The 13,399-nt window shown below is 38.9% G+C and overlaps 1 protein-coding gene across 3 annotated transcripts in view; it reads right to left on the reverse strand.

The window, feature by feature from the left end:
- Nucleotides 1-13,399, reverse strand: part of TBC1D4 (TBC1 domain family member 4) — a 208,112-nt gene that overhangs the window by 51,634 nt on the left and 143,079 nt on the right. For all 3 annotated transcript variants that reach the window (XM_043892437.1, XM_043892438.1, XM_043892439.1), the window contains exons 8-9: nt 9,470-9,589; nt 1,041-1,115 (exon numbers count right to left, since the gene is read on the reverse strand). In XM_043892437.1, the coding sequence (XP_043748372.1) occupies nt 1,041-1,115; nt 9,470-9,589 (195 nt within the window). The remainder of the gene's footprint in view (nt 1-1,040; nt 1,116-9,469; nt 9,590-13,399) is intronic.

The raw sequence follows: 13,399 nt of genomic DNA on the forward strand, positions 1-13,399 counted from the left end.
CATTAGTATTTTGCTTGTTTCACAAGATTATTATTTCTTGTATTGCTAAGTGTATGGCTGAGACTCCAATGAAAATGATGACTAGACTTGAAGCAGTTGATCAAATGTATAGCTCAATATATGACCAATGATTGCAATAGTGTAACTCTAGGTATGAAAAGATGCAACCAGAGGGAATACTTTCCTGGACTATAACTAGAAGACAGGTGTCCAGAGATCTTTGACTATTAAGACCTAGTCCAGGAATAGCCCAATGAGTGTTGTATCAACAAAAACCTTCTTCAGAACTGGGAACAAGCCTTCCCAGCAATGCGGGACAAAATGGTCATGAAATGCCCCCTAAAGTATGGTTGGATTTATGACCACAAGGGGTCCGTATCAACTACAAATTGGCACTTACCAAGAGCATTGCCAACGACTGAACAACAAAGGCATTTGCCATCTGCCTCAATGGAGATTGAACCCCATGCTGCTATAGCTGTTGACCTTCAACAACCCCTGAAGGAGTTCAGGGTGGAGTGAGGCACTCTGTGCTCCAGGGAATTGGGTGGGACAGGTCTTTAGATAGTTGGATGTTTTTAGGAACGTATTTTATGATCTCAATCCTTGCATCTCCCCATATCCAGAGGAGCACTAAATCCCCTTATGGTGACATCAGATCCTCCTAACAAAAACCCTTTTGTAAAATGAGTGCTTCATGGTATTGAACTCCCCCTTCACCAAAACCTTATATATCGACTTTCCCCCACTGCTGCTTTGGAGCAGTCTCTCAGAGCTATCTGAGATGCTGCCTCCAAGGCTGCAGTCCTCATTTTGCCCCAAATAAAACTTAACTCACAACTCTCAAGTTGTACATCTTTTTTCAGTCAACAGAAACAAGCTAATACACAGAATCTTCTTTGAAATAATAAAGGCTCATGACTTACTTTTTAGAAATCATAAGGACTCATAACAAAATAACTAAGCAGGCATAATACCATATTAGTGTTTGTTTTTGCCAAGTTGCAATAGCAGAAAAAAGGAGAGCTCTACTTACATACCTTCTCTGAAGCAACACTGTTGGATCGTTCAAAGCTGTCCACACTTCCAAGCCGACCTCTCATTCTGTTAGCTCCCTGTGTGAAGAGAGTAAAATTAAATCATTCACATGGTTCGAATTTTTACATTAAAATTATAAAAGGCAGCTATCCGTTTGTGTTAGCATGAATCCACCCTTTGGGGTTTCGCTCAAATTTGTTGGCAGCACTGGTCATAGCAAACACCCTCTTCCAACAACAAAAGAGATGACTCTACACATGGACATCACCAGATGGTCAATACAGAAATCAGACTGATTATATTCTTTGCAGCCAAAGATGGAGAAGCTCTATACAGCCAGCAGAAATAAGACCGGAAGCTGACTGTGGCTCAGATCATAAACTCATTGCCAAAGTCAGACTTCAAAATTGAAGAAAGTAGGAAAAAACACTAGACCATTCAGGTATGACCTAAATCAAATCCCTTATAATTATACAGTGGAAGTGACAAACAGATTCAAGGGATTAGATCTGATAGAGTGCCTGAAGAACTATGGACGAAGTTTGTGACACTGTACAGGAGGCAGTGATCAAGACCATCCCCAAGAAAAAGAAACGCAAAAAGGCAAAATGCTTGTCTAAGGAAGCCTTACAAATAACTGAGAAAAGAAGAGAAGTGAAAGGCAAAGGAGGAAAGGAAAGATATACCCATTTGAATGCACAGTTCCAAAGAATAGCAAGGAGAGATAAGAAAGCCTTCTTCAGTGATCAATGCAAAGAAATAGAGGAAAACAATAGAATGGAAAAGACTAGAGATTTCTTCAAGAAAATTAGAGATACCAAGGGAATATTTCATGCAAAAATGAGCACAATAAAGGACAGAAATGGTATGGACCTAACAGAAGCAGAAGATATTAAGAAGAGGTGACAAGAATACACAGAAGAACTGTACAAAAAAGATTTTCATTACCCAGATAACCATGATGATGTGATTACTCACCTAGAGCCAGATATCCTGGAATGTGAGGTCATGTGGGCCTTAGGAAACACCACTACGAACAAAGCTAGTGGAGGTGATGGAATTCCAGTTGAGCTATTTCAAATCCTAAAAGATGATGCTGTGGAAGTGCTGCCCTCAATATGTCAGCAAATTTGGAAAATGCAGTAGTGGCCACAGGACTGGAAAAGATCAGTTTTCATTCCAATCCCAAAGAAAGGCAATGGCAAAGAATGTTCAAACTACTGCACAATTTCATTCATCTCACATGCTAGCAAAGTAATACTCAAAATTCTCCAAGCCAGGTTTCAACAGTACCTGAACCATGAACTTCCAGATGTTCAAGCTGGAATTAGAAAAGGCAGAGGAACCAGCGATCAAATTGCCAACATCCACTGGATCACTGAAAAAGTGAGAGAGAGTTCCAGAAAAATATCTACTTTTTCTTTATTAACTATGCCAAAGCCTTTGACTGTGTGGATCACACCAAACTGTGGAAAATTCTTAAAGAGAGATGGGAATACCAGACCACCTGACCTGCCTCCTGAAAAATCTGTATGCAGGTCAAGAGCAACAGTTAGAACTGGACATGGAAAAACAGGCTGGTTCCAAATCGGGAAAGGAGTTCGTCAAGGTTGTATACTGTCACCCTGCTTATTTAACTTATATGCAGAGCACATCATAAGAAATGCTGGACTGGGTGAAGCACAAGCTGGAATCAAGACTGCTGGGAGAAATATCAAAAACCTCATATATGCAGATGACACCACATTTATGGTAGAAAGTGAAGAAGAACTAAAAAGCCTCTTGATGAAGGTGAAAGAGGAGAGTGAAAAAGTTGGCTTAAAACTCAACATTCAGAAAACTAAGATCATGGCATTTGGTCCCCTCACTTCACGGCATATAGATGGGGAAACAGTGGAAATAGTGACAGATTTTATTTTGGGGGGTTCCAAAATCACTGAAGCCATGAAATTAAAAGACGCTTGCTCCATGGAAGAAAAGTTATGACCAAACTAGACAACATATTAAAAAGCAGAGACATTACTTTGCCAACAAAGGTCTGTCTAGTCAAAGCTATGGTTTTTCCAGTAGTCATGTATGGATGTGAAAGTTGTACTATGAAGAAAGCTGAGCACAGAAGAATTGATGCTTTTCAACTGTGGTGTTGGAGAAGACTCTTGAGAATCCCTTGGACTGCAAGGAGATCCAACTAGTCCATCCTAAAGGAAATCAGTCCTGAATATTCATTGGAAGGACTGATGCTGAAGCTGAAACTCCAATATTTTGGCCACTTGATGTGAAGAACTAATTCATTGGAAAAGACCCTGATGCTGGGAATGATTGAAGGCGGGAGGGGAAGGGGACAAGAGGATGAGATGGTTGGACAGCATCACTGACTCGAAGGACATGTGTCTTGAGTAAGCTCTGGGAGCTGGTGATGGACAGGGAAGACTGGAATGCTGCAGTCCATGGGGTCGCAAAGAGTTGGACACAACTGAGCAACTGAACTGAACTGAACTGATTAACAGCCATTCCAGCATGGCAAATAGAACTGTTCACCATCTATTTCCGTTATTTCTAAATCAGCCATCAGAGAACCAAACAGTCAGACCAAGCTACTGAAGTGACTGTTTACAAGGTTAAACATTATTCACATATGAGAGAGTACCATGAATTTGATGTCACATACAGATAAACACACATGGAAAGTAAAGCAGAACGAACCACAACAGTTATAAACACCATGGCTTATTACATACAGCTCCCTATAAACTAGATCATAACTTACATTATCAGACCCAGGGATTGAACCCAGATCTCCTGCATTGAGAGCAGACTCTTTACCATCTGAGCCACCAGGGAAACCCTATAACTACCTGAACAATCACTAATTTATTACTACTAATTTATTTATCACCAACAGGGCTTCCCAGGTGGTGCTAGTCATAAATAACTTGCCTGCCAGTGTAGGAGATATAAAGGAGGCAGGTTCAATCCCTGGGTCAGAAAGATCTCCTGGAGGAGGGAATGGCTACCACTCCAGTATTCTTGCCTGGAGAATCCCATGGACAGAGGAGCCTGGAGAGCTACAGTCCATGGGTTCACAGAGAGTTGGACACAACTGAGGCGATAGCACCAACAAACCACATTATGGGCATCCATCACATAATCCATCAGTTACATTTTTTCTTTTTCTTTGAGCAAACCATTCTTGAGACTTCTGTCTTCCTGTCCCAGTCTGGACTGGTAGAAATTCAGCTTTGCAAAACATATGTTTCCAGTATTCTCCTTCACTATCAACCTAGAAATTTCCTTTGATGCTATCCTATGTTGAAATTTCTGTTTCCCTGGGCCATGTCTTCCTCTTTTTCAGCTTACTTCTTCATTTTAGTGGAACACAGATTCCAGGTGCTTTCTGAGAAAGGGAGACTGGGAAGTATTTTTTTAAATTTATCAGCATATGTCTGTAAATGCCTTTGTTCTTTATTTATACTACATTAATAGTTGGGCTGAATATACAGTGCTGCTTGGAAACATTCCTTCAGGCTATGCTAGCCCTGCTCAAGTGTCTTCTGGTATAGAAGTCTAATGTCATTGTGATTCCTGACCCGTACAACCCTGTTATTTCTCTATGGAGCAGAATCTAAGTTGACCCTTGGGCATTATGAAATTTCACAATGAAGTGCCTTGGCATGGTTTTGTTCAGTCTTTCTATTGTGTATTCCCTGAGTCCATTAAATTTTGAAACACGTCCATTAGCTCTGAGAAATTTTTTAAATGATTTCTATGAAAATTTCTGCATGTATTTTCTTTCTGGAACTCCTAGCCTTTGGCTTTTGGACCTCCAGACAGATTCTTTAACTGTTTACATTGTTCTCTTCTTTTCCATTTCTTTCTCATTTTGCTTTACTTTCTGGAAGATTTTTTTCAACTTAGATTCATTGCCTCCTATTGAATTTCTCTTTTTATATTCACTATCAGAAAGTTATAAAAGTTCTGTCCTTAACTGTCCTGTTCTTAACTGACTCTTTTGTATTTATGGTAGCCCATCTTGTCTCATAGAAGCAATACTTATTCTTATGTGTATATATATCACATATATATAGGTGTGTATATATATCAGTTACAGTTTTCTACCTCTGGTGGCTCTGTCAATACCAACTATATCAATCATAAAGCTAATAGCTGCATCTAATATTACCAAATGCTTACCATGTGCCATGTATTATGTAAAGTATTCTATCATGCATTACCTCATTAATTCCCACAACAGTTCTAATGAAGTAGATACTCAATTTGGCTCAACTTTACAGATAAGGAGACTGAAGTTCTGGTAGCTGAAGTAGCCAATATTTACACAGTTAAAGAACTGAGCAGCAATTTGAATTCAGAGAGGACAACTTTAAAGTGAGGCTCTTGAGCTCAATACTACTTCCTAAAGATAGAGCTTTGTGAAAGTAAAATTACGAATAAAACCAATTAGCCTACATTAGTTGTGTTATTTTGTAAATGTCCTAGAATTTGATCAAGGCTCTTTCAGTTCTTCAATTCTATACTATAATATGACATACTTCCAAAGATAAACTATACATGTGGCTGATAAATTATGGGGTTCGAGTTTGTGGGCAAGAAAAATGGGCCATGTTGCTTTCTGCTATTTTTTTAGCTGCTACTTATATGCCAATCTGCCTGGTTATTTCAAACAGGCTATTTGCTCACCATAGAGAAAGCATTCAGATGGATATCAAACCACTTCCATCATTAAAAGACATTGTCACACATATTACTCGTAGGAGTGTTTTATCCACAAGTTTTTCTTAAACACAAAGAAAAATAAACTTACTTTAAAATTTACTCTACCACAATTGTTAAATCACACATTTTAACAAATAAGGACAATGGCTATTACTCTGAAGAAAACATAAAATAAGGACTTTTTTCGGACTCACACTTTGTATTAATAGACAGTTCTCTTTTAGAAAATATGCATGTAATAATTAATATATTAGTAAATATTCCTCTTTTGAAAAACTTCAATTTGAGAAAAAGCAACAGACAAACAACAAGAATACAAGACTCCGTCCTCTCATCTTTGAACAGACAGCTTTTTCAGTTTTACTACATTATGATTTAGTAACGCATGTGTCAAGCCTTGTCCCTTGGACTCACTTTTTAATTGTTTATAGACTGAGCTTTAAAGCATTTTGAAAATGTATCCTATTTCATAAACAGCTATAGTTCATTAAATGAAATATTCCAACATTTAAAAATAGCAGCAATTATGAGCCAAACTATGACTGGAGAGTCAACTTTCTACTATATCACTCAGAGAGAAAAAAAATAAATAAACTGACAAGTTTTAGAAGTAGGCAAAACCCATTTTCCATGTAACCTCTGAAACAACATGGTTAGCTGCCAGCCTTTCCAAGAAGTCCATTCTTCTGCATATGTTGCAAGTAAGACCTTGTTAGGTCACATAATTTATGGCATTTGGCAGCACTTTGGGACACAAAAGCCACAGTATCCACCTTGACCAGAATAGACCGGCAGTGCCCTTGCTGGAAATTCATTACAGCTGACCAAGGCTATGGAGCGGCACTTCAAAGTCAGTCACGTAAGTACTGTGCGGAATGCCAAAGTACTCAGTAGGATAATACCCTTGTGTCATTTGTCAATGACAGGTTCCAGGGCTTACCACTGCTGTATGTACCACCTCACATTCACAGTGAGACAGTTTCCTAACATACTGACATTTCATCCTCATGGCAATGGGCCCTCATCAGAATGGATGGGAAATGTTTCCCCATTTCACAAGTGGAGAAAAAATTGTTTAGAAAAGGTAAATAATTTGTCCAAGGTCATAAATATAAAATGTGCTTGGGCAAGCTCTTGAATTCAGATCCCCTGACCACCCCATAAATGACCAGACTACTAAAATTCTCACTAAACACTATGGGAGAGAGGGAGAAAAAGAGAGAGGGGAGGACTGAGAGAGAAAGAACCTAACTGATTTATAAATGTTGAAGACAAGGAGATAAGGATGTTTTATGAGAAGTTACATTAACACACTTCTGACAAATCTTCTAAAGGCTTTTTCCTAGGTTCTGTTTTCTGCTAATAAAATAACAGCATTGTCAGATGACCATGATTGCGGTAGGGCTTTTGTTAAAATTAAAAGACTCTCCATCATTAATAGAAATACCCATAAAGGATTTTGATTTCTAGCAGAGAAATAAAAATAAGAACACCAGACATCACTGTGAACACCAGAAGTCACTGTTCCAATGCACTACTGCGTTGACTTTCCTGCCTTTAACACTTTGGAAGATAACAGGTAGTTATTTTGTAGACTGTATCTCAAAGTGGGTTTGTTGATGTTTCCTTATGATTAGATTCACGTATTGCCCCTCTGGTGGGAATACCACAGAAGTTCTTCTGTATTCTTTGTAGCACAGGATTTCAATTTTGTCCATTGTTGACGACGTCCAATTTATCATTTGATTAAGAAGGTGCCTGTCAGCCTTTTTCATCATAAAGTTAGGCTTTGTAATTACTAAGTATTCATTCTGTCCAGTAAATATCCTGATAATGATCAAATTGTCAACTTATTTTTCACATCCGAATAGACTGTTTCCTTTCATACAGGAAATGGATACCCATTCTAGCATTCTTGCCTGGAGAATTCCATGGACAGAGGAACCTGGCAGGCTGCAGTCCATGGGGTCACTGAGAGTTGGACACAAGTGGGCAACTAAGCGCCTTAGTACCTTCCTATTATACAACAGGCTACTGTCTGTTGCTGTCAATTATTATGGTGCTCAAATTGTCTCAGATGTCACCACTGGAATCCTTCAAGGCGTTTATGTCTTTGTGACAGCCTGCCATCTCTCTTTGACAACTTCTTTATTATCTAGAGTGCCAAGGTGCTCTGGACTTATCTCGTAATTTCCATACAGTCCTGGAACTAGCCATTTCTGCCAGGAAAAAAGGTCCCCTCTTTGTTTCTGTACAGAAACCGAAATCCGAGTCCTAAATCAAAAATCTGGTCACCCAAACAGACTTTAACCTGGTCACCCAACCAGGCTTAATTTATTATCTGACATGCATAGAAAAGTTGTTCCCAGTGCCTATCAGTGGACCATATATACACATTTACACACATACACATATATTAATACATATGTTACATACATATTATATTTATGTGTATAATATATGTATATATTATTCTATTGCTCAAAGCAGAGAAACCAAGATTCCATACTGCTACCTCTGAGTTGAATTCAACAGCAGCAGAATTCATTCTAATTCCCTCTCCCCTTTTAACTTTGTAATTCCCTTCCCCCAGAATCCCACTATCCTTCAACATTTACATATTTGACCAGTTCCCTGTATGTAACCAATCTCCACAGTTGGTAACCCACCCTCTCCTCACCCCCCGCCCCCCACCCGGCCCCAGCAGCCCCACACATCGGTGCATCCTTGTACTGGGCACCTGGAATGCTTTCTCCCCTCCACTCCACCTCTGACACCCCAGGCTGAGCCATCCTGATCAGGGCACCCTCTTCACCTGCTCCTGCTCCACTTGTAGAAACCAGATCACCCCCATGGGCTGACACCCTCCTCACCGCACTCCGGTTTCTGCACGCTGCACTGGGCCACCCACCCCCGCCACCACATACAGCACCCATTCAGGCTGTCTCCTCGCCCTGAGACACTGTGTCTCCTCTGCCTTACAGACCCTAGACATACACCTTGCTATGTCTTATCTAGTAGCTTCAGGAGTGAACTGTTCAGGAAGAGGAAAATGAAGAGGAAGAGAAATCACTATGCTATTTTTTGTGTATCTACACCTAATGTTTTTTCATTTTATTTTTAAGTGGAGGATAATTATCATATTGTGATGGTATCCTTCCATGGAAGCAACCTAAATGTCCATCGAAAAAGAAAGGATAAACAAGTTGTGGTAGATATACACAATGAAGTATTACTCAGCTATAAAGTGAAATGCGTTTGAGTCAGTTCTAATGAGGCGGATGAACCTAGAGTTTTATCATATTAATGCACATATATGGAATCTCAAAACACTTAAAGTTTTCAGCATTCCTCTCAGCTCCTAAGAATCAGTGAGAGAAAGACCCCCATTATAACTTTAAGTGGTAAATGATAAAAAGTTCATACAGGATTGAACATCAGTATTCTATTTCCCCTCTTCTATACATATATCTCAACTACTAAATGTCTACTGTTCAAATTCAGATAGAAGACGCACAAGAATAAATATAGATCTGAGAATAAAACTTATTTTGAGAGATTATTTTAAATAAGCATTAACTAACTTAAAGTTAACTTGGTAGTTCTTTTTAAAGGAAATCTTCTGTAAGCCAGTTGAGAATGAAGCCAAGTAATTAGAAAACACATAATACCTTGAAGAGCCTCAGTTTAATCTTACCCTTGAGAAGATATTTTCCAGGGAGCTAGTTAAGGATCTCTTAGCTTTATTTTTCAGAATGTCAAGTTTGAACCTTCCACTGCTTGTCGCATTTTCCGGGATTGTACTATTTGAAATAGTCTATGGAAAGAAAAACATAAATTTTGGTTTGGCAAAACTCAAGATTAAATGAAGCTTTAAAGACAGACTTATGATTAAGCCATTAAAAAGCACAAGAATTCTTCTGGAGCTCTATTGAAGAAGTAATAATTTAGGTTCCACATCATAAGCACACAGATTATAAGCAAATGGGTTTAATTTTTAATATTATAAGTAATAAAAAAGACAGAAATAAGATCTTTCCTTTATGCCTTTCCTCTCTGCTAATATATTCCTGCTGCATTTAACAAAAACTAAACTTAAGATGTCACTTTTTTGCTGCTGTTATTTTGATTAATAACTATAATCATCCCTTTCCAAATTGCATACTTTATATCCAAATTACCAAGGAAAACACAAGAAACAGTTTTCAAAAAGCAAAGACTCTTTTAGTAAAGCTGGATTCTGTTAATGCCTTTGTTATAACTCCCTTTTCATTTGCGAATGGGTCATTTATCTTTTCGATCAACAAGTACGCCCTGATAGTACTAAACTGCATGAGAACCTACAATGTGTCCACTATATAAATTGAGATTCTCTAAATATTTTATCCTATACAGAAATAAAAAGCTACTATGTATATCACATGATTCTTAGTGCCAGAAAACTTCCAAAAGAGAAAACTCATCCTTTGCTTGTGGAGGAAATATCTTCACATGTAACAGTGAAAAGAAGCAACACATAAGTGTCAAACATGGAACCACGAGCTGTGGCTCTCAATGGTTAGGAAGAAAAAGATACACAGGATTTAATGTAGGCAGGAAAAAAAAAAAAAAAAAAGGTGAACACTTTCCCAACACTGGGGATGATGCTGGCAAAATCATAATGGCTGGGATGCTCACAGGACGGGATGTCAATACAGATAGTTGACTAAAACAGAAGGAAGTGAGTGGAAAGTGGGAAAGTGAAGCTGGAGATAAAACCTTGATCTTAAATGCTGGGTAATTAGGAAGAATCACTGATTACAATTTATAAGCAGAGGGGCATCACTGTGAAAGTAATGTTTGGGGAAGATCCATGTGAAGAGAGTGTTCAAAGTCACTCAAAGAACTGGGAAATCAGAGACTGGAGGATCACATGGGAGGATTCAGCACAGTCTACACAGGGGGCAATAAAGGTCCATAATGGAGCTGGTACCACAGGATCGTCTAAGGAGTTCCTGATAAAAGAAACACGGCTGCCATCCAAAAGGAGAGAAAACAATGGATAGGGTTGCGGGCTGGACTGGGCTCCGGCTGCGTATAGGGACTAGGCTGACTCATTACTCTAAGGCTTTGGGATGAATGACACGACTGAAACAGGGAAATTGTATTGAGCACAAAGTCCTGAGCACAACGCCTGGCAAAGCAGCTGCTCAGTGAACTTGCTGTTGTTTAGTCTCTCAGCCACGTCCCACTCTTTGCTACCCCATGGATTGGAGCCTGCCAGGCTTCTCTGGCCACGGGATTTCCCAGGCAGGAATACTGGAGTGGGTTGCTGTTTCCTTCTCCAGGGGATCTTCCCCACCCAGGGATCGAACATACGCCTCCTCTACAGCAGGCAAGTTCTTTACCACTGAACCACCTGGGAAGCCCACTCAGGGAATACTAGGTGAATAAATGGAAGGAAGAAAAGAAAAGAAAGAGCAAGGGAGAGAGAAGGGGAGGAATTTCAAACATAAATTGTTAAAACCTCCTCTGTGACCTTGAGTTCTCTCCATCATATAGAAAATTTGTACCACTACTCACATACTGCCTTTGGCCTTCTGGTCAACATGACTATTACCATCAGTGACTGATATAAGCAAACCCATTGACAGATTTTACTCTTGAAGTTTCTTGACCTTCCTATGTCATTGGACATCACTGATCTTACGTGAACTTTTCTCCTACCTTGGTCATACCATAATAAATCTTTCTCCCTCATTATTCCCTTTCAGTTTTTTATTACTGGCTCCCTTTTAATTTACTCATTGCCTAAAATGTGAGTATCCCTCAGAACACCCGCCTTTGACTTCAAACCTGTGCCAAAGCTCACTGTCTTCTGTATTTATAATGTCAACTCAAATTCTACGAGCACCAAATCCATTTTCTAATTATATCTCAAACACACTTGCAAAATTGAATTCTTCTTTCTTATTTCCATCTTCTGCCCTACTCTTGTCTTCTTTGTGTATTTCTTAGCTATTGCACCCAGTTCTTCCAAATCTGAAACCTTGAAGTCTCTCCCAGCAAGACCCTCTCCCATCCTAAACATATCTATCCAGTCAGTCACCAAATCCTAAGGATCATGCTTCCCAAATCACTCTTGACTCAGTGCCTCCCTTACATCTCCAGGGCTCCAATTTAGCTGCTCTCTAAGACAAAATAAATTTTTCAAGATAGAATCATTCAATCTATTTATGTCCCAGTGCTATCTCTGTCTAGAACACACATATATCACTGTGCCAATCACACTGTACTTCCATTTTCACTTCATTTGATTACATGTTGGTTTTTCCTTCTAAACAGTTAGAGGTCAGAAAAGAGCTGTCATTATTCATCTCTATTGCCTAGTACATAGTATGCACTTGATAAACGAATCACTTCTCACATAGTCTATTACCAGAGTCTCCCAATTCGAAAATGTAACTTCAGTCCTGGCACTCACTAACCAGCCCCACAAACCGACCATCACTATGACAGAAGAATTATCTCTTTAAAGTACAAATCTGATTTTCTCTTGCTCTTACCTGAAATCCTTCAATGACAAAGTCAGGCATAGCACTTAAGGCTCTTTATCATCTCACCACTGCTTAGCCTCCAGCCTTATTCCCCATCAATCCCCAAGCAAACCCTAAAAAGCCAGTATGTCCTTGGAGGGCCTGCAAGGAGTATATTCACTCATGGTCACAAAGTTACCACTTAACTGCTCAGTGTTCCTTCTTAAAATACAAATCCTCAACTGTTCTGATTAGAACACTTTATCTCCCCTAAAACTCCAGCCTCACCCTCCCCCAAAAATCTCTTCCTCTCCAATTCTTTCATGCTTTCCTCTACCCTCACTCTCTTGTGTTCACTGCACATTCTTTTAAAAAGCTATTTTGTTGCCTCTACTACATGTATCTATTAATATTTATGGTCAGGAAGAGTCAGACAGGACTGAGCAACTAACACTTTTCACTTTTAATTTGCATTCCCTTTTGGATTATTTGAGCTCTTCTCTGCAGGCTACATCATCCATTGATGTCTTTTTTGTCACATTATCATATAGCTTGGCTCATAGAAGGTCCTCTAGAAGTACTTGTACAATAAATAATTAAGGAATCACTTATCACATGGCATGTGATTTGTTCTGAATAGAATGAAATGAAAATATAACCTGAATTAGTGCTATTGAGGTAAATATGTCATAATTTCCTTAGATGTCATTGCCGGTGGTCCGGCTTTATCTACATGCAGCTGAGAACACATTCTAAACCACGAGCACAGAAATATCATCCCTTCGTTTGCAGTCAGGAGAGCCGTTTCCATGACATTACTTCTTGTTTGCATGTTTGCGTTCTACCACTCAAGGCTGTGTAAGTTTTTAATGAAACAAGATGTTCATATGGATTTGAAATAAAATAATGGATTAGTATTACTAAAATATGTACATTCATTCTAAACCATGAGCATTTGCTATCACTGGTTTTCTATCAAAATTCACAATTTTTTTACATTTTAAAAGCATCACAATTTTATCTCCACGTGCCAATGCCTGCTAAAATTTACTATAAAATTTCTAAGATGCTAGGAGGAAAAGGATGATTAGGGCTTAACCCTAAAGATGAGA

Source organism: Cervus elaphus, chromosome 30, assembly GCF_910594005.1.
Source record: "Cervus elaphus chromosome 30, mCerEla1.1, whole genome shotgun sequence".
Lineage (NCBI taxonomy): Eukaryota > Metazoa > Chordata > Mammalia > Artiodactyla > Cervidae > Cervus > Cervus elaphus.